Source organism: Pleurodeles waltl, chromosome 6 (genome assembly GCF_031143425.1).
Source record: "Pleurodeles waltl isolate 20211129_DDA chromosome 6, aPleWal1.hap1.20221129, whole genome shotgun sequence".
Classification (NCBI taxonomy): Eukaryota; Metazoa; Chordata; class Amphibia; order Caudata; family Salamandridae; genus Pleurodeles; species Pleurodeles waltl.
The window spans coordinates 184471852-184499581 of record NC_090445.1 but is presented as its reverse complement, the minus strand read 5'-3'; the positions used below and the strand labels follow the sequence as shown (position 1 = coordinate 184499581).

The 27730-nt window shown below is 42.4% G+C and overlaps 1 protein-coding gene across 1 annotated transcript in view; it reads right to left on the bottom strand.

The window, feature by feature from the left end:
- Window positions 1–20981: 20981 nt before the first annotated feature.
- DHX8 (DEAH-box helicase 8) overlaps window positions 20982–27730 on the bottom strand; it is a 251735-nt gene continuing 244986 nt past the window's right edge. Inside the window, exons 19-23 of the mRNA XM_069237773.1 lie at window positions 27443–27580; window positions 26926–27054; window positions 23180–23376; window positions 22762–22941; window positions 20982–21498 (exon numbers count right to left, since the gene is read on the bottom strand). Of these exons, the coding sequence (XP_069093874.1) occupies window positions 21279–21498; window positions 22762–22941; window positions 23180–23376; window positions 26926–27054; window positions 27443–27580 (864 nt within the window). The 3' untranslated portion in view covers window positions 20982–21278. The remainder of the gene's footprint in view (window positions 21499–22761; window positions 22942–23179; window positions 23377–26925; window positions 27055–27442; window positions 27581–27730) is intronic.

Below are 27730 nucleotides of genomic sequence, written 5' to 3'. Positions count from 1 at the left end.
TCCTGCCCTGAATTTTTACCCATAGGAAAAGGGTCGATAGTGGGCATCGACAATCGACCCAGTGCCGGGGAAGATCTCAAGGGTGCGACCGGCTCCGGAGCAGATCCCCAAGTGGATCCGGAGGTGACCTTGGTGGCTGGAGCCGAAGCCACCAGCGCAGAACCTGAAGTCCCCTCAACCGAACCACTTGGGCCCGAAGGCACTGTATCGGGGTCGTCCCCCCAAAGATGAGACGCATGGCCTCATAGAACTCTTTAAACTGGGGGGGTCGCTCCAGCTCCGGGAAACTCGGGGAAGCGTGCAGACGACCCAGACGCAGGCTCCGAGGATGGATGAGGTCTACTTAAGTGGGAGGCACAATCAGTGCTTGCAGGCCCACAAGTAGTTTTTAATTTACAGGCCCTGGGCAAATGTAGTGTACTTTACTAGGGAGTTATAGGTAAATTAAAAATGCCAATTGGGGTTAAGCCAATGTTACCATGCTTTAGGAGAGTGAGCACAAGCACTTTAGCACTGGTTAGCAGTGATAAGGTGTACAGAGTCCTGAAGCCAGCAAAAGTGAGGGCAGAAAAGTGAAGGAGGTAGACAAAACATTGGGAGGGGGAAGAGTACCCAAAGGCTGTGAGGTCTAACAGTGAGGTTAGCATATCATTTCCCTTCAAGGTCTGCAAATGCGGGAAGCAACAAGGCACCATTATAGTTCACTCCCTCACATTTGGATTTTAGCATATCGATCCTGAAAAAGGCAGCACACTTCCCACAGTCATGTGGAATTGACCAGGATAAAATAGAAGTGGACAAAGTGATATGGCCACTGGAAGTAGCTGGTGTCCCTGACAATGGACCATCTGCGATCTCCCATCTTCTCCCTTTCTCTTCTCTTCATTTTCACTCCTATTTTCCTATTTCTTCTTATAATGTATCATTTTAGCCTTTGCTCCTCTCCCCATGGTGAAGATTAACCATCAGTAGAAAAAATATCATATTATTGAAACAGAATGGTTTTGATGGTAGAGCAAACCTAGGGCGAGGGTCCAGGTATTATACTATTTGTACTTGTAAACTTAAAGGAACATATTTACAAGCCCCTAGCGCCACCTTGCGCTGCCTTAGCGTAATTGTTTTTAACGCTACGATGGTGTTAAGGAGCCCTTTCTCCTGGGCTGTATTTACAAAGTGGCACAATGCTTGCATTGCCCCACTTTGTAAACCCTTGCGCCACATTATGCCTGTGCCAGGCCTAATGTATGCAAGGGGGGCCTAAAAATGGGCCTCCCTGTGCTTTGCTGCACTAGCGTCAACATTTTTGACTCTAGTGCAGCAAAGTGCCACAATAGTGTCAAATATTTTGATGCTATTGTCCTAACGACCGCCATGGTGCGCCGTATTGTAAATATGGAGCAACCATGGTGTTGTGAGGTAGGGCAGGGGCAACAAAAGAAAAGTGGCGCATCAGGACCGATTTGCCACTTTCTTGTAAATATGCCTCATAGATTAGTAATGATATTCCTGCCAGCTTAACTTTAATAAAACGTTTCAAGCTTCATGTTATATCAGTTCTCCAATTAAAGTATTAGAATTGGGTAATATGAGAGTAAGATTACTGTTAACTAGTTTCAGGAAGTGTTCAGATGAGAGAAGGACAACAGCTGAGTGGGCAGGGATTCTGCAATACTTTGCTCAACTTATTTGTCCACCTGTGCTCCCCACTGTCGACTCAGGGCCAGATTCACTAATGTTTTGCATCAAGATTGCAAAACTTTTCTGATGCAAACATATCAGAAAATGTTAGAGCGAATCCCTATCTACAAACATTGATAGACCCGAATTTTCACCAACATCTTATGCCTCCTTGAGACAGGCATAGAGAAGAGAAATGTTTTCATTTCTCCTCTTTTTTCCAACTTTGCATATATGTTGCACATTGTACAGCGTACATGCAAAGTGGGAAAAGCATTAATGCATAGTTGTTGTAATGGAAGGGACACCTTCCAGGATAAAACCTATGTTTCAGAGAACATACACACACCCTTGCTCTATGGCACAATGGCATGTGGAATTGTCGTAGTTGGACTCTTGCTCTAGAGAAGACTGCTGGTTTAAGGATGACAGTACTTATGTTTGTAGACGACTATGCCGATCCTACTACAAAACACAACTGTCGTCCCAACCCTTCCGGCTCACAAAACAACCCAAAACTGTCAAAGGTGATTTGTGGCAGCCTTTACGCATGGACTCAAAAGTGTGACATCTCAGGGGGCGTCGTGGTTAACTGGAGATTACCCCTTTCACACATAAACAACATCTCAATCGCATACAGGCAATGACGAAAATGCAGTAAAATTTCAATAGGTTTTATTTTAGAAAAACTGAAATCTGCGATAAGTTTCATGGGCCGCAATGATTAAGAAAATGAACCATGCAAGAAACAGAATGGTAAAGATAAGAGTCATTAATACAAAGACCCCCACCATCTTGCAATATCATGAAATAACATGAAGAGTGTGATATGTCCTAATACCCCAGCATGTAGGCCTAACCTCTAACCTGGAAGAGAGCTAGGTATGTTAAACCTCAATCTGCCAATGCCATGTCCATGAGAAGAGCTCCTAACCCTCGTTACCTTGGAAATGAGGTCTCTAACTCAGTCTCCGCAAGGACACGAAGACTGGGTCAGTGTCAAGGCGACATGCAGCATCAATAGCATCGATGGCATCTGGTCAGAATCCCTCTGACTATCTGATAAAATGAGGAGTATTTATACAGATATACTTGGACCCCTGATGTATGTTTGTTCCCAAACAATAGATAACAAGGCGTGCTTGGGACGGTAATTAATATAAACAATTCCCTCGAAAGCATGAAGAAGGAAAGTACCTAAGGTGAACACCTACAGTTTGTTTGTATTTTTCGCTTGATCTTTACGACTTAGCGCGGTGACACTGATAATGCAAATCAAAACATGGGCCTAAGTCAAATCAAGGCAGCCATCTTAAAATAATTAATGCAATAAATGTGCTAAAACAGAGCAAACTGTCATGATTATCAGCCCAGCCTGTGGTAGTAACTGGAGAATCTGGGTTTGTTAACTTTTAAATGTTGCAATACAAAACAAGAGAGAGCAAGCATTCCAGAAATGACAGTCATTTAAAAACATCCTTTATTTACATCCTGGAAGCACACACATTGACTTGCAAGTGATTGACTGTATTTCCTCTCTGGCAAAAGTGCCATGTGCTGACTTAATTAGAATACACTGGCGATCAGGTGAGGCCCATGTATAAACCCCAGCATAACTGCCTGACTTGTGCTTGTGATTCAGCTTCTCTCCTGGAAGCTGGTGATGACTGATAAGCTCCTGAATCATGGTTAGCCTCCTTTGGGAATTGTCAATGGAAGCTTTGTGATTTATGTGAAAGGCATTAAGTACAACTCTGTACTTACTAATAGACAGAGATTGTTTTGTGAAAACTGAAGGAACAATTTACTCAATTTATTTTGTCAAAACTAGTAGAAATGTCAAGTCAAAGTTAATTTATAGAACATATTGATTCTGAGATGTGATAACAGAGCTTTTTGAAAGGATGTTAAGTGGAATTTAATATACAGAAGCTGAATATTTCTGATATGTCATAAAAGTATTTTCTTTTTAAGAAGGTCAAGTCGAAGTTAATTAATAGAAACAGACTATTTCTGAGATGTGATAAAAGAACCTTTTGGAAATAATATCAAGCTGAAGTTAATTTATAGAAACAGAATATTTCTGAGATGTGATAAGAGCATTTTTTTAAAGAATGTCAAGTCGAAGTTAATTTACAGAAACAGACTATTTTTGAGATGTGATAAAACAGCGTTTTGAAAGACTTTAATCGGAGAATCACAGAACATTTATGAATTTTTTGAGTAAGAGAACACAAGTGAATTTACAAGGTATGGACAAGCTTGAAAGCAACCAGCGCTTTCATTTTGGGTGAATATTCTTTTGGTGATTTTTGTCTTCTAGTATTTTAAAAGACTAAGTGCTATTTTAAGGAATCCTGCATAATTTGTTTAAAGGTTAATACAGTTTCCGAACTTTTAAGTTACATGAATATAAGACTGTATATTCCTGGGAAGATAAGAATAGAAACCAAATTCCCTAAACAATTCTAAATTACCCGGTATTAGAAACTAATCCAGCAAACTACAGATCTGGTTCATTCATCATAAATCCAACAGGTGAGAGTAAGTTCATACAATCATATCTGTTGAAAGTATATCAAGCTATTTAATATATGACATCTGATTTCATAGTCTTTATTATTGTCACAGGTCTCCCTCCCTGCAGTATGCTCCCCAAAATCCCTTCCCCTCATCCGGCCACTCCGAACCTATAATAACTAATATAGTCGAAGAGTCGGGGCTGCCAGAATGTGGGCATTGGAGGGTACTATTCATGAGGAAAGTGCTCCTGACACAAGCTAAGTAGGCTAAAAGTCACTGAGTGACAGGGGCACAAGTCTGCAAGCCATAGGCTAAGCTAACTACTGTAACCCATTAAAACAAACTAGGATTCACTACACCCTCCCCATTGCCGTAAGATGTATGACACCATATCTGGACGCCACCGAAGGTGAGCTGAATCCAAATGCTAAAAATGCTCTGGAGCAAAAGCTAGTTTAAAAATCCTCTTAAAAACACATTAAAATCAATAGCTAAAAATATATCAAGAGATATATTGTCGACCATGACAAGCACAGCAGGCCAAAGTAAGGACAATAACTGTATACTTTTGAATTTGGTATAAACCAATCATCAAATTATTTACAATAGTCATGTTCTTGAAGAGCATCTCCGCAGTCACTGAATGGAAATGGCCCCAAGAATGAGGCCACATCGTCAGGTGTCAGATCGATCAGGGGATAGGCAGATGGGTCCATGGAGCAGTAGTGCGCAGTAGTCTCTTGTGCAGGTCCACCTGCAGCAGTGCCATCCTCCATAGTGTAACGAGCCAACTCGGTGAGCAAGGAATGCTCATACGAGGCCTCGCAAATCAGCCTTAGTCTCAAGGGGCACGACCGTGAATGAACCCTCATTGGCAGCAGTTCTTGGTCCACAGGAGGCACTGGCGTAACCACAAAGCACACTGTAGGCAAATGTTCAAAGAGGCACCATATGCAGTGAAAGACTGGTTGCACACACCATAGAAGTGGTCGGAATGACAATGACCAATCACGCTCCAATTCCACCAGCATGCAATCATGGCACAGTTGAGCTGGTGGCATCTGCTCCATTGCTTTGTGTAGCTGAAAAGACACAACAACTGGGAATCAGAAGAAATAGCAGTAGTATCAAGCCAATCAATGTCATAATTATTGGAAAGCTTCCAAACACACTTGAAAAGAGTGAATGGGTGGCCGATGGGATGACTCCGAAGACTGTCTGGAAGATGGACACGAATCCTGACCCAACAGCCTTAAAGAAATTAACAATCCTAGCAGTGCTTGAGGCATTGAATATTCGGGATACCAGTTCTCCAAAGTGCTTGGGGAAGTTGGTATTTAATAGGGATTGAATCTCGACTGATGATCTTGCAATCTGCAGAGCATACGTCTCTCTAGCTGATGTCAACGCGACCTGTTTTTGAAACATTAGTGCCTTTAGTCTGCTCAGCTTGTCATAATTTACATTAATAGTATCAATGTGAGTCCACATGTCTGATACATTTATCTCTCGTGTGTTGGGGGGGAGGGGGACAAAGCCTGCCCACAACACATAACGACCTTAGAGACTGAAATTGTGTAGGCAATCCCTGGTTGCATACCGCAACAGCTTTGGTCGCTTAGCACCACATAACTTCTATTCGAAAGTGCATGAAATGCCGGTCGAATCAAAGGGACAGGAGTACCTATCAGAAAATAGGCCAAGTTTGCGACCCCCGCATTGCAAAGACCATGAAGGGACACCTGCTTGCAAATCATTGAATGACTAACAGTAGTCTCACATTCGCTTACGCTAGGAAAGACCTCTGTTTCGCTGTTCAGACGTTTGTAATCAAAGGGCAACCCCTACTCTTCTTTAATACAGCTATCACCCAGTCGCTCGTACCTGCCCACGGCAAGATGTTTCAGGCAATTCAAAAAAATGAAAAGTGGAAATGGGCAGATTAATGATGCCATGTAAGAGCCATACTGTTGAAGGACTCTCTGCAACTGTGAAAGGCAGTTTTTCTAATTTCTCTAAATGGAGCATTGTGAAACTCACTTCCCTTTTAGCCATTGTCTGTTGTTCTTTGGCTAAATTAAAAGCAGTGAAAAATTCACTACCGTTAATATATTTCCATGTAATTCAGCCATTTTTCAATGTCTGTAACATCCAACCTAACTGCATGATGGAACGCAGCTGACTGTCCATGATATAAATGGGACACGTCTGTCTGTATGATATCTATTGCAGATGACACTATGTTAGTTAGTGAACAAATTCTGTTGGACAAAGTGTGCATGCCGTTATCACCAACAGCTAAAGCCTTTTTTAAGTTTTCTCTGTCTATTTGCCTTAGGCCTGCAGCAGCTTCGATCTGAGAGCGCTCCCAGATCTCGTTGTACATAGCATAAACAAATCTCTTAGAGAAGTGTTTTCGATGACCTAGCAAAACGTCCTGCAAGTCTACATCTTCAAAAAGACTGTTAACATGTTCTTTAACTGCAGCTACCGTGTTAGACTGTGCCCATTGTTGGCACAGTTTACCCACACTATATGTTGTAACTATACCCATGTGTTGACCCGAGATGAAGCAAGGATTTGGCCACCTGATCTTGAAATCCCTTGAGGAATTAAAAAAACGTGCTTGACATTCATTGGTGTCTATTGGCCAAATTAACCACCCGCCGGGAATAGAAAGTGAATAATTATAATTACCAGCCTGAACCTTTGCATCTAGTTCATCCATGGTGACATTTAGGAAGAATTGCCAATCATTAAACTTCACTGGTGTGGGGATACTGGTCGTGTTCATTTCTTTCATTTTTGCTAACCCCAAAGAGGATGTCTGCTGAATTGTGTCATTTAAAAAGATAATTTGCACAGTAATCAGGCATGCTCTAAACAACGCTTCCCTACCCTGTATTTGCCAATCTTGTGTTCCCCATACACTTTTTAAATCAACAGTGTTCTTCCAGTATTCGTAACCTTCAACTGTGAGACGGGAAACAAAGGACTCTGAATAAATCAGTTTTGTATCGGTTAGCAAAAAAATTCAAATTTTTGAAGGAGGTAATTTTAAATAATATGACGCTGAACTTTTTGTGTCATGCCCGGTAAAATAAGTGAACTTGTCTAAATAGTGTTTTGGGCTCCCCACTGGTGGTGTAGAACAGTGTTCCCACTGTGTGTAGTTTACTACTGGTCTATGTCTAGAAACACGGTGCAGGTAGTAATGTCCCCAGTTATTATAACAGAACATTTCCCCATAATTCATTATATATGTCTATATACATCATCACTTTCAAACACTGAATAGTCCTTCATTTCAGTTAACATGGAATCAACTGTCTGGACGTCCCAATCATCAGATACAACACCAGGTATAATAACATCTGTCATAGAAATTTTGAATACATATGGAATTCGAATGACCTCTCTATGCCCGTATATATTAAATGGAACGTTGGCCCACACAATACTATCGAGAATTGGCACAGCTGAAATGTTCACAAGGGACAAGTCTCTTCGAACCTTTTGTGAGGAATGATATGGAGTTAAGCCTTCATCCACAAGCTCAACTGAGGAGTGTTCAAGGAAGGTGATGACCGTTTATAAGTAGAAAGAAAACAGTCACAAAGCCAATCCATAGGAACAATGCAAAAAATGTCAAACAGAACCATAAATAGTTTCAAGGGTGGATTAAATAGTTCATTTTAAGCCACAGGTACAACCATAGGTACAGCTTATGTGTCTTTGATACATTTTCAATTACTGGAGTGGATGAGTCTGAAGAAAAATCATCAATGTCAATGAATTAACCAGAGGCAGTCTCTGCAAAACGGGATCAGGTGCATTACTGGTAGGTTGATCCACTTCACGTGGAGGCTCATGGTAGACGGTGTAATCAGTGTAATGTTGGCGTAAAAAATCAGCCATATCTTGGACTGGGGCTGTCAATGCGGTAACTGGAACCAGCAAGAGCTCATTCTACACCCTCCCCATGGTCGAGGAGGTGTTTGTAACGAGGTTGGACATTGTTATGTAGTCTGGTCTTTGACTGCCAAGGTTGTAATGAGGCCCTATATTATTAATAAGTGCTGTGCTATGTGAATTTTGTATAGCACATGTATGTGTATGACTGTTTAAATGTCTGTGATCTAAGACTATTCTGTATGTATGATCAGGTTTTTTCAAGCAGGAATAACGGGTTATTCATTGGAGAGGCACAGGACTCTATTGCTCCCTGGTACTCGAGCTGAGTGAGGATCTCCCTCACTGGAGCTTTAGCTTCGTATTTAACAGGATATTGTGGCTGAGGTTGGGGTGTGGACCTGATAGCTATTACATGACAAGGACAGTCCTTGTCCCAACCTACATGATTGCAGTACAGTGCAGGAGCCTGCATTAAAGCCCAATCAACAGCGTAGGCTTGTTTTACCGCCTCCGGAACAAGATCAGAGAAAGAAGGCAAAATTACATCTTCCCCATGTGGGAGCTTACGGACGTGCTCAGGTGGCCAGTCTCTTTTGGCCAACAGGATATCACAATTAAGTTCATCCCAGAATATTACTTTAATAGTGCGCTCTATGTCTCCCTCAATTTGAATTTTTAAATCATAAACCCTATCGGGCGGGAGAACATGCCCGTCCGCAGTCTCAACCGCAATGAAATCGCTAGTTGCTGTCGCATCCAGATTATCTTTCAGACTCTGGCGACATATTGTGACCTCTGCTGCGCTAACAGTGTCACTGCCCATTGTCATGTTCTTCAGCAATGTTCTCAAGTGTACTGTCATTTTTAATTGACAGTAATGCCACATTTTATTTTTATTTTTTTTAACTGTGGCTTCTGTTGTGGGGACTTTTCTTTTTTGTCTGAAGACTGTGGTGAGTCTTTTTTTTGTTTCACGTATGCAGGACGTCGATTAGGAGAACCCCCTCTCTTGCTATGTCTATCCAGTGCATCCTAAAAAGAATATGAGGGACGTGAATCAGTATATCTGTCATGAGCTTTTATATTTTCTCTATTTCTCAGAGTGTATCTCCTTTCGGAGTTCACCGGATGTGGAGAATCTGCTCTCTTATTTCTTCTTTCTTTAACTTGTTTCTGCTTATCCCAGCGCTTCTTTGAAGTTTCTTGTGCTTGTTTAGTACCTTCCTTCGGGGTGGTACATTGTATTTCAAGCTTCTTCGGTTTGGCTGCCAAACTATCCCGTCCTATACTAGTATATGTATCGGAAATTACTTTCTGTAGTTCTCTCTCCTGGTCCAAATATGGAATCTCTCGGAGACGCTGGCGTATTGCCAGTGCTACCGCTTCCCCTTTAATGTTACTGAGCATTATTGAGGAGACTGCGTCAAAATTACGCATTCATTTCATCCCCAAATCTAGGGCTGGTGCAGCCCCGTGTTCATTCTGCATTTGTTTAACACTTCTGGTAAATTGGCTAGTGTCGGGGTAGCATGGGTGGTAGTATATATAGCAGCGAAGACTGTACCCCATGTGGCACAGTCATCTACTGAGGGAACCATCCCAAAAGGCAAGCATATAGTGAGAATTCTGTGTTCCTCCTGTGGTCCCATAAGGGGAAGCACAGCTTCCAGCTGATTAGTTTTCTGGGCTATCCAGAACGGTATTTTCTCTAGTTCTATGGGTACTTTACCCATAATGGTATGTACTGTTTGTGGATTAATTCCAGTAGCCAATTGGTATCCAGCTGGATGCGCTGGTATTGTGTTCAATGTCCGCATTACGAACTGAACTAGTCGTCTGTAAAGTGTTATTAGTTAAAAGTATGAGCCCTGCAGGTCTGCTGCCTGCATGTTTCGTATACGTGGGTGAGGTGTGTATGTGGCAAACATAGGCCATGTTGGTCCATCATTTCCTAAAGGACCTAATCTCACACATTGCATTACATGTGGTAGGGCACCTTCAAACCAGTTCTGATGCTCTTGATATGTGAGCGGTATTTCAAGATACTGGTATGCTTGGTACCGCTGAGGTATGTTCGCAATGTTATATGTGTAGAATGTGTTTGAACTGTCATTTTTCGCAGGAATTGTGACCCAAGAATAAAATGTTTCTGTTTGGTAAGCTTCACTAGCTTCTACTATGAATGTAACATCCCGCCCTCTTATGTTAAGCCATGCGCTACTAAATGTAACATTAAAGCCTGTCTAGCATTTTCAGGAATGTCTATGGCGTTAGCCATAATGTAAAACCGAGTAAAGAGATGGAACACTAAGTGAGGAGCAAAGTCCTTTTAATGAGTTCGAGCTCGAACAACCTACAGCCTAATTAGGTGGTGTTCCTGTTCAGCTGAGGGGGATCTTACCCAAGACCTCAGACGTCTCCGTTTAATGGTACCTGTAGTATGTGAGACTGTGATAATTGGGGTATCCGTAAATAAGTGCCTAAACACCATCGTTGGTGGCGCCATGTCCTCGTTGGACTCTTGCTCTAGGCAAGACTTCTGGTTTAAGGATGACAGTACTTGTGTTTGTAGGCGACTATACCGATCCTACAACAAAACGCAACTGTCGTCCCACCGTTTCCAGTTCACAAGCAGTACCTCACCAACAACCCAAAACAGTCAAAGGTGATTTGTGGCAGCCTTTACGCATGGACTCAAAAGTGTGACATCTCAGGGAGCATCGTGGTTAAACGGAGACTACCCCTTTCACACATAAACAACATGTCTCAATCACACACAGGCAATGACGAAGATACAATAAAAATTTCAATAGGTTTTATTTTAGAAAAACTGCAATATGTTATAAGTTGCATGGGCCCCAATGATTAAGATAATGAACAGTGCAAGAAACAGAATGGTAAAGATATGACACATTCATACAAAGACCCCCCACCATCTTGCAATATCATGAAAAAACATGACAGGTGTGATATGTCCTACTACCCCAGCATGTAGGCCTAACCTCTAACCTAGAAGAGAGATTGGTATGTTAAACCTCAATCTGCCAATGCTATGTACATGAGAAGAGCCCCCAACACTTGTTACCTTGGAAATGAGGTCTCTAACTCAGACTCCGCAGGGACACGAAGACTGGATCAATGTCAAGGCGACGTGCAGCATCGATAGCAGCGATAGCATCTGGTTGGAATCCCTCTGACTATCTGATAAAGTGAGGAGTATTTATACAGATCTACTTGGACCCCTGACGTGGGTTTGTTCCCAAACAATAGATAACAAGGCGTGCTTGGCACGGTAATTAATATAAACAATTCCCTCTGAAGCATGAAGAGTGAAAGTACCTAAAGTGAACACCTACAGTTTGTTTGTATTTGTTAGCGCGGTGACACTGTTAATGCAAATCAAAACATGGGCCTGAGTCAAAACAAGACAGCCAGCTTAAAAGAATTAATAAAATAAATGTTCTAAAACAGAGCAAGCTAAGTAGGGTAGAAGTCACTGGGTAACGGGGGCACGAGCCTGCAAGCCATAGGCTAAGCTAACTACTGTAACCCATTAAAACAAACTAGGATTCACTACACATTGGCGTATGGATGCCAAAAGTGCACCAGTACACTGAGAGAGACAAAATGCACAATATCTTAATAAATAGGCCACATTTTTTTCTCTCTCCCATTCTCTCCCACTGGCACAATTCAGTGCAGCAACTTTGGTGCAGGGTTGCCTGGCGTCAAAGAACAGTGGGCCGAAAGTAAGGAATGTAGGAATTCGTGGCACTGAATTTGCCACCTGTGAGGCCAGGGATTGCAACGGGCAAGACAGCGGTCGCAGCTGCAACCCCTAATTGACATACATAACCAGCTACCGTCACATACCTCCATTTTGTTTTCTTTTTTTAATTTAGAATTGGATATGATCACATACCATCATTGCATAGTTGCATAAGGGTACAAACAATGATGAGCAGCGAAACGGACATTAGAAATCATGCAAGGCCTACAATAGCAAGAAACAAAAATGGCAAACCTCAACAAAGAAAACAGCCCAAATACGTTGGAGGTGTTTAACGCGGTAGTGCCCTTGGTCTTCAAAATAGCAGATTTGAGCTTGAAAATCGGGCAAAAGTGTGCCCACCACTCGGTTACCTTAAGGGATGAGGATTTTATCCAGAGTCTTGCAATACATAGTCAGACAGTAAGAATTGCAACAGATATTACTGCAATTAACCAAGAGCTGCAATCAGTTTTGTGAGCCATCATATTCACTTTGAGAGATAGCTGAAAACCATGACCGAGGTGAAAAGAAAGAAGCTGGACTATGCTAGACCAGAAATCCTGTAGAGCGGGACAGCCGTCAAAAATATGGACAGTGTCTGCTGCATGAAATCCATACTGGGCAGTGAATCTTATCAGAGGCATGGTTAGAGACCCATTTGCAAATTATTTTAAGAATGTAATAGTGCATACAATAGTTCTAAATTGTTAGAGCTCTAAACTGACAGAGATGACCAAGTGATTAGTAATCGCAAAAGCACCAGTGATCTCTTCAGAGAGAATATCCAACTTAAGCCCAGAACTCCATTTGAAAGCCAACATAGACTGATTATCAGATATTTAGTGGTTATAAAGCGGATGGAGTGCCCTGATCAATGGCTTGCCTGGTGAGGTACATAGATAGGACAAAATATCAGAATCCTCCGGGGCTGCATGAGCTGCATAATTATGCAGAAAGAAATTGTCTATCTGTAGGTACCTGAAAAAAGGCTGGAGGTCAAATAGGATTTGTAGAGTGGAATATGAACAAAACCCATTGAAATAAAAAAAATATCTGCCCAGTCATCTTTAATCCATGTTTAAACCAGACCTTAACCACAGGATTGTGGAGAATAGGTGGAAATGTAGGATTACACCGGTGGTGAATATGTGTGTATAGAGGGTAAAGAATATGTGGCACAGATTTTTCTCCAGATTCGAGTAATGTCTTTGGTGATCTTGAACTGGACCCGCTAAAGTGGTTAGGATCTGAAAGCCTGTACAGAAGAAACCTGACCCTAGAGTTCATAGGCTTCCACTACAGACAGGTCCAGTTAGCAGATTCTTAATACAGCCTCCAAAGGCAGCCCACACGTAAAGCTTAAAATTAGGTAATTGAAAGCTCCCTCCAACTGCATGGACTTTTCAGGAAAAGAATGGTTTGTCTGGCCCACTTATAGCCCCCAGATGAATCTACAAATAGCACCCTCAAGGCATTTGAAGAACAAGTCTGGGACACGAAGCTGTATTGCGCAAAAAAGGTAAAGAAACTTTGGTAGAATGTTCATCTTAAAAATATTGCAATGCCCTAATATGCTGAACGGGAGACGATTCCATGATTGCACCTAAACTATAGCTGATTGTAATAAATGTTAGTAATTCATTTGGAAGATACAGTAAACCCTAGTGCCATGTCTGATTCCTAAGTAAGTGGCACTTGAAACTATGTACAGAATTGAGCTCTCCGATTGAAAATTGAGTAGAATTTGTATTTTAGTAGGGTTAAGCATATATCCTGAGAGCGTCGAACCTTGTAGCCTCATGTGACACAATCAAATGTAGACAAAGGACCTGGGGAAGAAGTTGCAACATTATCAGCACTAACTTTGACCTCAATACTGTTAAGAACATTAGACTTAAATAAGGCTCAATATAAAGGGCTAATAAAAGAGGAGACAGCAGGCAACCCTGACAGGTACCCCTAAAGGTCTTAAATAATGGAGCACTATGACCATCCAAGGCTAACCTGGCCATAGGGTTTCTATAATGACATTGAACTTATGATAAAAATCTGCTGCTGACTTCAAAAGCTCTCATTATTGCCTATAAAAAGTCCCTTCTAACCCGGTTGAAGGCCTTCTCAACGTCTAATAATATGCCAAACTTCTTAACTAATTGCTCTGCAAAATCAAACAATACAACTGCTGAGTTTGTATGATTTGTGATCTCTCTACTGGGTACAAAGCCCTACTGTTGCAGTGAAACCAGATACTTGACCAAAAGGCCTAGGCGAGAGGCTAACAACTTGGCAAATATTTTCACGTCAGTATTAATCAATGAGATAGGCCGGTATGACCCTCTGTCTTCCGGGGGCTTCTCTTTCTTTAAAAAGACAACATTAGTGAGATTCTGAGAGGCAGGGATCTCTCCACCTTTGTCAGCATGGTCAACTAGCCTCATTAATTCTGGAAGAAAAATCTAGCTAAATGTTTTTTAAAACTCCAGAGGATTGTATTATCCTCCAAGATAGAGATCTCCCCCCAGAGCTAAGACCTGATGTGGATCAAGGCAGGGTAAGCATGTCCCCTGCATATATTCAACAATCTCAGGCTGTCTGATTAGCTGTGGCTGTCCGTAGATGTACTTATACAAGTTACTTAACTGTTTTGCAATGGCTTGGAGGCCATAATGAAAATCATTATCATTATCCTTAATACATTGTATGAAGGTCCTGTATTTCCTTTCTGAAATCTGATGAGCTAATACCTGGCCAATGTTCTCCCCATATTTATATTGGAGCACTTTATTTACATGATAGCAGCAACCCTCTCCCTGAACCCCCGGGTCTAATATTCACCGACTTTCCACTTACTCAAGATAGATACCTCCTCCGGGCTTGTGACTTAAACTGCTTGGGCATGCTGATACTCTAGCTCCTGTATTTGTTGATGCACCTTATACCCTCTTTCTCTGACATTATTATCAAGAATTAACTGCAATGTACCCCACGTATATGCCTTCATTGTGATCCAGACGATATTTGGAGGAGCTGAGCCAGAATTCAAGGTTATAAACTCCCTGAGCAGCCCAGACAAGCAAGTTCTATACGCTGGGTTTGAAAAGGATAGAGCGGGGGAACATAAAATAATGTCTTTCCTTGTCTATATTGGGCAACATCAGCAAAAACGTGTTTTGATCTGAGGTGATCTTGGGGCAGACATCCATTTTAGCAGATTAAATTAGCCGAAGTCCAATAAAGATCATATCAGTTCTAGAATGCTGCTTGTAGGGTGAAGGCCTCGTCTGGTATAAATCAGTTAAACCATGCATGCGAGCTACTTCAAGAATAGATGCCCTTGTTTTGACTATGCGAGAATGGGTGGTGCAGTTAGTATGATCAATCTCATAATTCATTATACAATTAGAGTCGTCCATAAGTATTAGGTCAACTGCCCAGTCTAATAATTCTAGTTTCAGCCAACCAAATAGCCCTAGTTTGTCAGTCTTTGGGCCGTATACAGCAGGGTGAGAGGGGCCCTTGATATGATTTGACTCATTGGAGGCCAACATACAAGTTAGGTCATGCTCCCTTGAAGTATCAACATTGGGGATACAGCCTGGTGGGGACAGAATGCTAGCAGCAACAGTGGCCTCATGAATCTGACCGTTGCTAACAGTATGCTGGTGACTGGGGTGGGGGCCTGCTTTGATTCATAGTAGATGACGGGGAGCTGTAGCTCTCTTGTTCTTAGCGGTAACCCACTGCTGCAAGCGGCTATTCTTAGGACCACCCTTGGAGCAAGATGAAGGCGGTTTACACAGAACAGAGTTCTTTTGGCTATTTAGCCCCTTTTTGCTGTCATAGCCCATGCTGCCCCCTTAGTACACATAGGAGTAATATTATACTTTTCACAAGCCCATCCAGCTGGCTAGCTAATGAAATTGATTAATAATTTCTGTAAAAAGAAACTGTTAAAGAGCCACTGACCACGCAGTGGCAGGTAAGAATCAGTAGAAGCTACTTTTTGTATGTTGACCCACCACGTTTGCTGAGTCTCAGGGTGTGTTTCTGCGTCAGAGGAGGAGGGGGCAGTGGTCACTGATATGGAGTTTTCATATCTGTCGAGGTTAAAGTCTGCTGTTCCAAACTGTCACTCGGAGAAGTGGAGTAGTTAAATTCAGGGCGAGTCAAACACACTTAATATGTCACATTGTAGCGCATTAGGTGACGAGGCAGCTGAAACATTGTGGCATGGTGATGAAGGAGACCGTGCGAGGGGAGCAAACAGTGGAGCAAAGACCAACTCACCAGCTCCCACATCATCCATCAGTAGTTTGGCAACTGGTGGAGCTGCCACAGGAGTTAATGGCCACCTGAGCACCCATGAAGTAACAGGCTGGCTCCCAAATCAGTCTAGAGCAACTTCATGATCGATCAGTCATCTAGAGTCGCAGAGAGCCTCTCAGCCGAGACCGAGACACAGCCACTGCATGCGAGGAAGCACCCACTGTGGACCCACCCCTCCCCCTTCCCGTGGGACTCTCTCGGCTTGTAAAGTGCCATGTCCACCACGGGGCAATCCAGATCTGACAGGGCTTGTGAAGCACCACAGACATAGCAAAAGGGTGGAGGCAGTAAGCAGAAGCTGGGCACAGTGGGGTGATCACTCACTGTGGTGTCAGCCCGCCGCCATCTTTTTCCCCTTATTTTCCTCACAAGCATTCGAAGTTCAGTGAGTGTGTGAAGCAGGCAGATGAAGCAACAGGTGGCTTATTTGCTTGTGGTAAGAATGGGTGAGATGCTACTAGAGTTATTTCCCACATGTAGGTGGGCATCAATAGCTGTTAACTATGGCCTGGGCTAGGGTGACGAGGCATCCTGGATTTGCCGGGACAGATGCGTTTTTTCAGCAGCTGTCCCGGCAGATTTCAGAAAATTTGGCTTACGTCCCAGTTTTTGTTTTGAATTTTTTTTAACCCTGTTATCGGGACTTATCTTCTGAGAAGTGCGGCCCACTGATGATCATAGTACAAGAAGTCTGAATGTTGGGGAGAAGCACCTGCTGAGAGGAATTGTCCTGGGAAGGGTCTGTGTGCAGAGGGGCCTTGAGTCAGCTGAAGTTCCTAAAATGAAACCTACAACCAAAAATATCCGCAAAGAATCTTGGAAGCAAGAGATAAGAGACGTTGGTCAGAAGACATCTATGCAGCATTTGGAGTCCACAACTCCAAGTCACCTGAAGCCAGGATTGCTATTGTCTCAGCCAGTTACTCTTCTCATGGTGTTTCTAATATGTTTACAATTCACATTATTTTTACCCATATGTTTATAGTAATTTGCCTTATTTTTATTCTTTAACTAACTTGCTTGGGCTGTTAACTTCTTTATGGGGTTGGCTGATAGTCACACATATACAACACTCTACTGCTGAGAAAAGCCTTGCTGCTTGGAACCAAGCTCCAAAGGGAACGGGCAAATCATTACCAAAACCAGGTTTACTCAGCACATCAAACTGTTAGACTTTTGTTAGCCAAGTCTGAGCGCACATCTCGCCTATTGCGCCTCCCTTAGTCTAACTCACTTGAGATTCCATAGACTGATTTTAATTTTCCTACTTCCTAGCCACTATATGTTCCAGGAGAAATAAATATCTTTTACAAGCTTCTAAGATTTTATTTCAGTCCACTTGCAAGTCCTCCTTTTTTATGCAAACGTGCAGAGTTTAACAGCTCCATTGACTACTACAAGCAACACACCCACCAGTCTCCCAATCTTTCAAAGCTATTAGTGACTTAACAAAACAAGTATTGGCAAAGCCAACAGGTGCCACCTATGAGGCCTATCTGCTTTTCTGCTTTGCCAATGTCTTAAGCCATGCTACACAGCATCATTGATGCTGTGCAGCGTGGCTGAAAAAACTGCTGTACTGCATCACAGCTGCTATGCAGTGTGGCTAAAAATGTTGCCATGTTTTAGGCCTGTACATGGTTCAATACAGATTCACGCACCTAAAGCCACCAAGTTTTTTTTTTTAAATTTACCAATAAATTGATAAATAAAAAAATAAAAAAAAGTAACACGCAGGTGCTTTTAAAAAAATAAATAAAATGAATGAGAAGGTTGTGAGGTGTGAAGAAACACTATGGGCAGGGAGAGAAGCAACATGAAGGCAAGCTCATGGGAGCAAAGGGAGACATACACAAGTAAAACAGAGCAACATGTAACTTGGTCGAGGAAGCACAATGGCAAGAGACAGCACTACAAGTGCAGGTGGAGTAAAGAGTCATATGGGCAAAAGAGAGCAAAACGGCTGCGGAGAAGAGCACGAGAGAGAAAACTTGAAAACATGAACTCATGAAGTGCTTTAACAAAAAGTAAAAAGTAGTTTCATAAAGCCAGTAGAGGAAGCATAGAAGCCTCCCAATCAAACAAACCGCAAAGAGGTCTTGCTCCATAGGAGGGACAAACACAAGATGGACAGGTTGAAACCAGGAAAGCCACCAAAGGTAAGAAATGAGCAGGGGCTTTAAACACTGGTAAGTCGTAGAGAAGCTCACATTATTTCTCTGAAACCAGACAGCTGTGCTGTCTTGTAGACTTGATCTAAAGAAAGAAAAAAAAAGTTACTTTTCTTAGTACTCTGAACACTCAAATGAAGACATCAGAATGACAGTTGGTTGTGTGCTTTTCCATAGTACTGGCACTCGGCTGCTGTCATCCCCATAGAATTGGTTCAGTGTATATTTACTTACATATTTGACAACTACCCTTATTCGAAAAACATGGTGTTCCACTGACTGCCTAACTGACTAGCAACAAAAGCACATAGAGAAGTATGTAGGTTTCTAAGTCTCCCTGCTGTTGAGAAAGAAACAAAATGTTTCACCTATTACATGATGTACAGTCCTATTTTGAGTAACATGTGGACAGGCACTCAAACACCTGTTTCATTTCATTTGAATCCACTCATTGGATGAAGTAGATTCATGTGTACAGACACAGAGAAGCACATCACGAAAGAGTGTTGCATATTGGAAAAAGATGAATTTCTAGTTAGCACACTTCTGGCCTTTGACAAATAGACAGCGGTGGCTGCTGCAAATCTCAAGGGGCGGTGCGGAGAGGGAAAAAAAAAAAAGTACCTTATTGCCGTCTCCCACCACCTTGCGCTCCTCTTCCCTCCATGTGGTGCCCCAATATTCACTGGGACACTAGCACAGGCTCCCCAGTAATCCTGGAGCTGCTTACATGCTAAAAAGCATGTAAGCAATGTCAGGATTGGTCTGATTAGCAGTCACTGCCACTCAGACACAAGTCTGGGGTCTGTGCAGTTTCTCCAGCCTGGCTGTGTATTCCTCAGATGGCCTGCCAAACGTACATGTGCACTTAATGCACTCCCCACCTCACCCGCCAACAGCACAGCCCTACCCCTCCCTTGTACTGCTGGCTGAGCCAGCAGATGAAAAATGAAACAATGGTGAAACTATCGTTTCATTTTTCATCACTTGGCTGGGGGGGGGGGGGGGGCGATGCTCCTTCGCCATAGCCAAGGAGCCACCCCTGGAAATAGAAGATGCTACAAGTCCATTTGTGCTTGCACAAATCGGTCTAACGTGTTGTACTGAACCACTAGTTAGTCTTCCTCTCATTTCAGTGGCATGAGTAGATCACGTGCTGTCTGAATCATCAGCTTATTCACACGAACTCAAATGATATCTCAGAACAACAGAAAGCAAGGCCCTTTACATGAACACTGATGGAAAACCATGAGAGTTTGCAATATTATTGCTACACATGATGGAATGGCCTCTAATTTGGCCAGCTAAGTACTTTAAATACTAAGAACCTCATTTTAATCTTGGCAGATGGCCTGCTGTAGTAGAGATCACTGCATGGTGCAGCCTGTAGTGCATCCACTAGCTTCAGTGCATGCACTAGTGCAGTAGGTGCACTGAAGGCAGAGAAGAATGTGGAGTGAAGGCGGGGTTTGGCACAACTCTGCATTTTTTTTTTGCTTCTTTGAAACTCCCAAAGCTGGAGTTTGCTTCAGAAAAAAACAAATACAATGGCCGTTTCGTGTAAGATTTGTTCAGGTTATGTCAGCCCTGGCCTGGACCTTCAAGCCTCGCACAGCAAGCTCAGGTGCGGAAATGCAGTGACTGCCACTTATACCTGTCGACCCAGTAGTGAATATGCACCCATGCGAAGGAGTTCTGCTAGCCGAGCCAGATTTTGCCCTGAAGGCAGAAGCCATTTGGCTCCCCTCGAATCTAAATGAGGTGGAGGAGTAGATGGGCAGAAATGGTCGCAAATCATTGTGAAACTCCCCTTCTGTCAATCTTACAAAATACAAATAAAAAACCCGCATATTTGACTATAAAGCAAGACTTGCAGTCCATTCCAAAAGAAGCCTATCCAATCAAGTTGATAAGGATGGGGTCAAGCATAAATAATGCTGAAGCCTGCAGAGCCTGCAGAGTTGCATTGCCATTCTGCTTCTTGCAGAATCCAGGTAACAGTGCTTGAGTCTTGAAATAGGAGGGAACACGGAATGCATCTTTTACATATGTTTTTACCACGATGGCACATATCTGCTAGCCATCCTCTATTATTTGAAAAGTGAAAGCTTATTGAAAGGCTCCATGCTGACGCTAACCGTGGCGAAGGCCTTCGGTACGGCTCAGTAGATGTGACATCATGACATTTATAGAGGAAATAAAACACATCACACACTCTGTGGCAGGATGCCTCTTGTATTGCACATCTGCAGGTATTTTGAGTGGAGGGATGAACAATCGTTGCAGAGTGGAATGAGCAATTTATAAGGCTATTCTGTCTCCCTGGCAAGTAGGCCATGATGACAAAGACGAACAGTCGAAAACCATCCAGAGACATACAACCCCCGCTTCCAAAATAAATATAAAACATTTTAAAAAACAGATACTTTATTAGGAGTTAATGTGAGCTGTCAAACTTGTTTGATATCCACGATCACTGAACTCAAAGCATCTGGCAGGGGGAAATCAAAAAAAATTTAAAAAATAAATACAGTAGGTGGCAACATCAAGAGCAAGAGACTAATTAATAAAAAGAATAGGCACATTTTAAAAAAAAATTAAGTTTTGGTGGGTTCAGGTTCAAACTGCGAATCAATATGATCTTTGTAACAAAATCAACCAAGTCACACCACCGGTTAGGGGTGTAAAACCTCAAGATTTGTGCTGAAGAGTCATATGTACCGGGTCCATTTTGTTTAAAAGGAAGTAGGTAAGGGTATATAATACAAATGTGTTCATTTTTAAGTTCAAGGCCCAGTCTATATTCTCTGGGAAGAACAAATAATTCCCGCCAGCACCAGTGGCGACTAAAGAGTCTGTAGAGGATTCTGAAAATGTGCGCGCTCCTATGATCACCGGCGGCGGAAAGCTCGGGATATTCTCCAGGCATTGGGCTCTTCGTAGCGGTTGTACAGGGGCTCCAGTCTTTGTTGTTTCTTCTGCTTGCTGAGCTTGGTTGGGTCGGAGACCTTGAAGAAAGCTGGAGAAAATTCGACAAGCCAGCGGGGATCGATGGTTGTAACCTCTCGCATGTACTCCTTCGTGGTCAGCACCAACTCGTGATACACAACCCTTAAATACAAAGAAAATTAAGTCAAGTAAATTCAACCACATCCTCTTCAGCGAATAGAGCAATGATAGCGATATTAAATAAGTGGAATTATTCTGCGTATAAGCATTACTATGCTGAAAAAAAGGACAATGGTAATGTTTACGAGCGACATAAAACACTGTGTGAAAACTAAATTGATGCTCACTAATAGTGAATGTTCACAGCTAGGCTACTATCGAAAGGAATGGTTCTGGAGACGCGCCACGTGTTAGACAAAGGGTCAGCTATAATTTGCCTCACAAACAGAGCATGCCTGAGTAGTCTCATTGTGCGGGACTGAAATAGTTATACAGGAGCAGGACTCTGTAATGAGAACACTACAATTAATAACAAGAGCAGTGGTGTAAAATATTCACTGCGCAACCTACTCCAGAAATTGAGAAAGCAAACAAAAAGAATTTCTATGAGTGCAAATGAGGTTTTCAGAGACTTTTTGAAAAGAGGCAAAACAAAGGTAAAAGTGCAAACTCTTTCGGAACCGATGACAAACCTGTGTCGGTGAAATCAATCAAGAACAAGATATTTAGAACAGAAATCACATCGTCACCACAGACACTCTTGCAATCGCTTATTTAAAAAAAAAAATACAAAACACGACTGATAGTAAATGTGAAGATGGGATTTGCCAGAATGTCGCTTCAACAGCTCAAGGTGTCTTACATGTCTTCTTCCATTAGTCTCTGCACAAAATTACCATAATGATGACGACAAATAATTAGAGAGTGTAATCGGTTACCCGACAAGTGTGTCCTTGCCTAAATAATCACAATTCGCACACAACCACAGGCCAGGCATTATCTTCTCACCCACTTGAAAAGCATATGCACAATGACAGGTAGCTTCAGACACTTGCACAGTCTTGGAGGCCATCAGCCTCCCATCTATAACCAGCAATAGATCCGTATCCTATTGCTCTACCAAATGACTAGCAGTGATTCAAGTTACAATAGAAACAATACATAAAAATACATTCCAGCGGCCACTTACATTTAATACATTTTTCACTCTCCAACCAAACAATTTGGAAACACTGAATGAAAGACATGCCTGCAGGCCAGAGTTAGTTATAAGCTGTGGACTGAGCTAAGCAAGGATATCTGAATACGTAGCAAATAAAAGTTGAACATTATGGACTATATTTTCTGTTTTCACGAGCAGGCTGCTTGTACAGAAAGACTGTCCGCTTCTCAACAATGGCTTTAGAGATGAGTAAACGTACATACCATTCTGGCTGCCTGTTAAACAGTGCACTTGAAGGGTGGATATACACCACCTGCTGGTCGATAAGAGTACGATAGCCTTCCTGGGGATCTTTCTTGGCTGCATTTCGGAAAAACCCACTGCAGATTGCCTTTTGTACGCGAACTGTTGCCTTTGCACATGATACAACATCTAGCTTATGCCTGCAACAAAAAATGTAGAAAGGAACATGTCTCGAGAGGAAACCATGGTCATCTGGTAACAGTATCCTTGGTACTGACACTAAGGTTTTTTTTTTTTTAATAACCACATCATAAGAGCATCATATCTCCCGAAAACGTTGGAAACCATCACGAGGCAAGCAGAGATACAGGCAAACACCTAACAAGTAATAATGTCAGGCTGCTATTTAAAGCACAATGTCTTGCTTACACTTCTTACCTGTCCATTATACCCAGCATCTGCTTCCGGATGTCTTGGGCCCTACGTAACGAGCGCGCTTGGATAAAATTCTCATAGCACCAGGGATTTGAAAATTTGTTGTTCTTCCAAGAGTTATATACTGCAAGCAAAGTGAGGTGATCCCCTTCCGTCTGATGGAATTTTGCCTTTTTCTGGTCAGCAAGAGCTTGCTTGTCCTATAGTGAAAATAAAATGTTTAAATCAAACACTGAAAATCTCAGTTGAGGTTTTAAAGAAATTGGAACATTAGTAACAGATAAGGTCTGTATACAACCATCCAAAACGTTCCATTTCACAATACATCAGTCACACAGTAGCAAAAGCCAAAGGTTTTCTGCAGATTGAAGTAGGTGTGTTGCCAGCAGACCATAGATTTCAAAACGAAAGGTAGGAGAGATCCAACAAACGTTGACTTAGGAAATAACTCTTTTCTTAATTAGGAATAATGTCAATGGTTTGTGCACGCCTTTTCCGAAAATTATGCAGATTATCTAGAGCTAACAGACAAAACTGCAAAACTAAACACTGCAGCAATCCGATTATGGAATGTCAGATACAAAGTGAACATTTTCCCCTTTCCTCATGCAGCATACACTGGCTGATTACGGTTTACTTTACAGAAGGCAACAATGCTTTTAGGGTGGGCGGGGAGAAGGCATTTCTCTAACCTTTGCCTGTAGATCACCTGAAAGCCCAGCGGAAAGTATCCAGACCTGTCTGGCTGGTGCCAGAAGTGCACACCAACCAGATACATTCAGACCTGAAACCATAATCGAAATGTTGAGTTTCGACCAAACCACACAATTTCAGCAGATCGACCTCTCATGTGGTCCGGGATGCTGCTTATCATTAGTTGAGCCATCTCCCAAAGGACACGGGAGTAGCAGGACAGCAAGCATGTGGCATTAGAGGAATACAACAGCAACAACCAGAGAAGAAAACCTTGAAGGATTTGGTTCTGAGGAGGATACCCAAATCACCAGACTTTTGGGCCAAAATAAATTTTGGATCACTCATGGCCCAACCTATGGTGTCTAGCCACTTGGCAATTAACAGCAGGGGCAGATTTGGGTTAATTCCCCCTACACTGACTTAATCCATTACAGTTCCATTAAAAGGAAGTGGAGGCTCAGAGAAAGAAGAAGGCTGAAGTATTCCCACCAGCAAGTTAACCTTAGCTTCCTTCTTTGGACCACAACCATAAAAGAGGCAATCTCCTCAGAGGAAGGGAATGACAATCCAACTTCCCCTCAGAAATACACACTGCTAGAATTTTGTTACAGCAAATAAAGGTTATAATGACAAATATAAACTTGAAGGATATGATCTCTTTCACCGTTGTCAACACCATCAGTCTGTGGAAAAATAGAGAACACTCAAACAGCATTCAAATCGGACCCAAAGGCTTCTCCATGCTACAAACTATTACACTTGAGACAGAGGCTCACCCAAAGGTGCACCCTAAAAGCATGCCTTATACCTATGCTTCGCCTTGCCCAAACGTTTTTTTTAAACATAGAAACAGGAGTGGTCGCATTTAGTGCTGGCTTCACAAAGTGTGGCCGCAGTGATAAAGCAAATCTGCCAATGCCTTTGGTGCAGTACTTAATTTGTGCTTGTTGTTTCCGGTGCTGAGCACCGGCACTTATTTTTGAGGACCGGGGCTTGCTCTTCTGCCTCAAGCATTTGCTGCAAGCAAAAGACACATATGGGAAAGACGGAGGAAAGGAAAAACGAAAAAGTGTCACAAAAGGAGAAAGCAGAAAGCTGCAAGAGTGAGCTGAAGGGGCAGGGAGTTGCTTTAAATGGATTGAAGAGGCCCAAGATGTCTTCAGGATTACGCTGCCTCAGTACACATTTAATTGCAACAGCCGCGTGTTCAAGAGGAGGGCTTTGGGAACCAGCACCTCTATTTATTTACAAATTAAGAACTGCTTTGGTGGCACGGTCATGGGTGCCTCTGGAGCCAGTCCAGCTTTGAGGAAGCTCTGATCCCCCAAGACGGTATCCAGGACAGGAGGAGGAGGATTGAGCAGAGGGCAGGAAGGCTCTGTGGAACCAGAAGGTGCACCAGAGAGAAGTGGAACCTGGAGCTTAGCCTGTGTTAAGATCACCACCTGCTGTGGGCTGGTTGATAGAACTGGAAACTCTGGGTGCAACATCTCCATCATCAGAATCAGCCCAGTCACAGACGCTGCAGTCAACTTTCAGACAAGAGAAGAGGACTCTCCCCTTTTTTGCTGTTTCTTATTCTTCTTACGAGATGATTTCTCCTGACAGTGGACTTGCTTCTAATACTTACCTGCTGAAGGAGATCAGAAGGAGGAGTGGTCCTAATGATATCAGTGAGCTTGGCATCCCTGTTTGTGATCGCTCTGGAATTCATGTAACTGCACTTCACACGAACTGGAGTCTTTTTTGGCCATACACAATTAAAGCAAACATTGTGATGGCCCAATACTGACATCTATTTGTGACAGGAAGGGCACTACTTAATGCCTGAAAGTTTTCCTTTTTGTTTTGCGGGGGGGGGCTTGCACAGTGGAAGAAGGGGCTGGTTGAGGGAGAGGAGATGGTAAAGGAGGGTGGGAGAGGAGATGGTAAAGGAGGGTGGGCGGGGAAAGGGTGAAATGGCCCTAAAATACACTGCCAATACACTTTCAGCAAAAAATCCAAGACAAGAGATTGGATCCATGTTGAAGGACACAGAAAAAAAGGAAATGAAAGCAGCACACATGGTGGTGCCTCACGGGGTTTGCAAAGCCATATTGGGGGTAGGTGGTGGTGGGCAGAGGGGGCACATGGCCACTTGGTATCCGCTGTCAGTGCCAAGGAGCTGTTGCAACAGTTTTTAGATACAGCATGGAACCTGGGAGGGATACACATGGTGAAAAATCTGCAGGTAGAAGTATTCATTAGAAAGTAGAGTCTTTGTACACAATGCATCATCGCATCATGGGAAGAAGGAGGCTACAAGAATAATTGCTGTAGTTTGTCAATATGGACAGTGTCGTATCTAACCTAGGTCCGATGCAGACATTTTACTTACATTCAGACTAGGATTGGACGGTTTGGTGGAACTTCAGATACACCGGAGCCTATCATCTCTATGCACTAGAGAGTATGGTTGAGGTTGAAGGCCTGATAAGGGATAGACTTCAACTCAAGACTGAGTGTCTGTTCAAGACTGTGTGGACTTGTGCCTGATCTTCAAAAGTTTCTGTAAAAGTCTTTAAAGCTAAAAGTGCTGAAAAATGCATTTGCCTAGAGGCCAATGGAATGGTTTTGGCTTTTGATTGGATGGCAGACACATCTATGGTGAAGTCATATGTTTGCTTGGGAATCTTTGGCTGGCATCTGTGTGTTCTACTATGGTGTTCCGATAACACTTTGAGGCTCAAAGATTGCTCATAATCTCTCTTTTAAATTTTTCCTAAAATCATAACTACACAATTCTGATTTTTTTAAAGGCTTTTCAGTGCTAGTGTGAAGCAGTAATACTTTACTAATGGCACCAGATGCTGAAGAGTATACAGACCTTTCACACACCAGCACAGGAGTGTACTTTCACTTGGCTACTTACTACATTTAACAAATGTTAATATCCCTTATTAGACAGGATCTAAATTAGGTAGGTACCTGTGACTTGCAAAAACTAAATAACAACAGAACATTAATAGGCACAAATAAGATTGGGCTCTATGATTTAGTTTGGAATTACATACCTTTGGTCTGTAAAAAACATTCTGTACAGAAAGCATGGAGACGATGGTTAACATTTCTTCACTGCAAGCCAGGTGCACAGACATGATCAACATCTTACACAGCATGGGCTCCAGGGGAAACTCTGCCATCTGAATATTATATAAAGAACAAAATAACTCAGCTTCCTAACAATGTAACAATGTATACCTCTAAATGTCAGAAAGGAAAGACATTATTAAACTATACTAATCCATCACTAATTCTTGTTCGGTTCCGGAGTAGCGTGCTACTCATCAAAAAGCGCTTCAACGCCTCGTCAGGGGTAGTAAGCGCTATATAAATATGATTACAATACAATACATGTTGAGCGCAGTCATTTTAGATAGATACATTTTTCTACTGCTCTTTAGTTAAGCACTGTCACCAAAATCCAAACATATATATTGAGCTGAAGGAGAATGGCAGGAAACCGATCCAAGCAAAAGTAACCATACTAGTAAAAAACTGTCACTGTAAATTGAACATCTTAAAACCCACCCTACGCCCAAGTCGGGTCAGAAGTCCTTCATCATCCAGAGCTCCAAGAGTGTACAGCTGCTCCATTGCTGTGATCAGAGTTTCCATTGGAGGAGCGTCCATGAAGTCGAAAGACAGCAAATCATTTATTCCCATTGCCTGGAAAAAAAAATTAATTTTTTTTTGCAGATACCACAAAAAATATGATTAACCTTGTGATTTAAATGGCTTATAAACGCCCTACTGAAGCATCATATTCTGCTAACAGAGAAGTATTTTGAAAAACAGTTTACTCATATTTCAGAACTC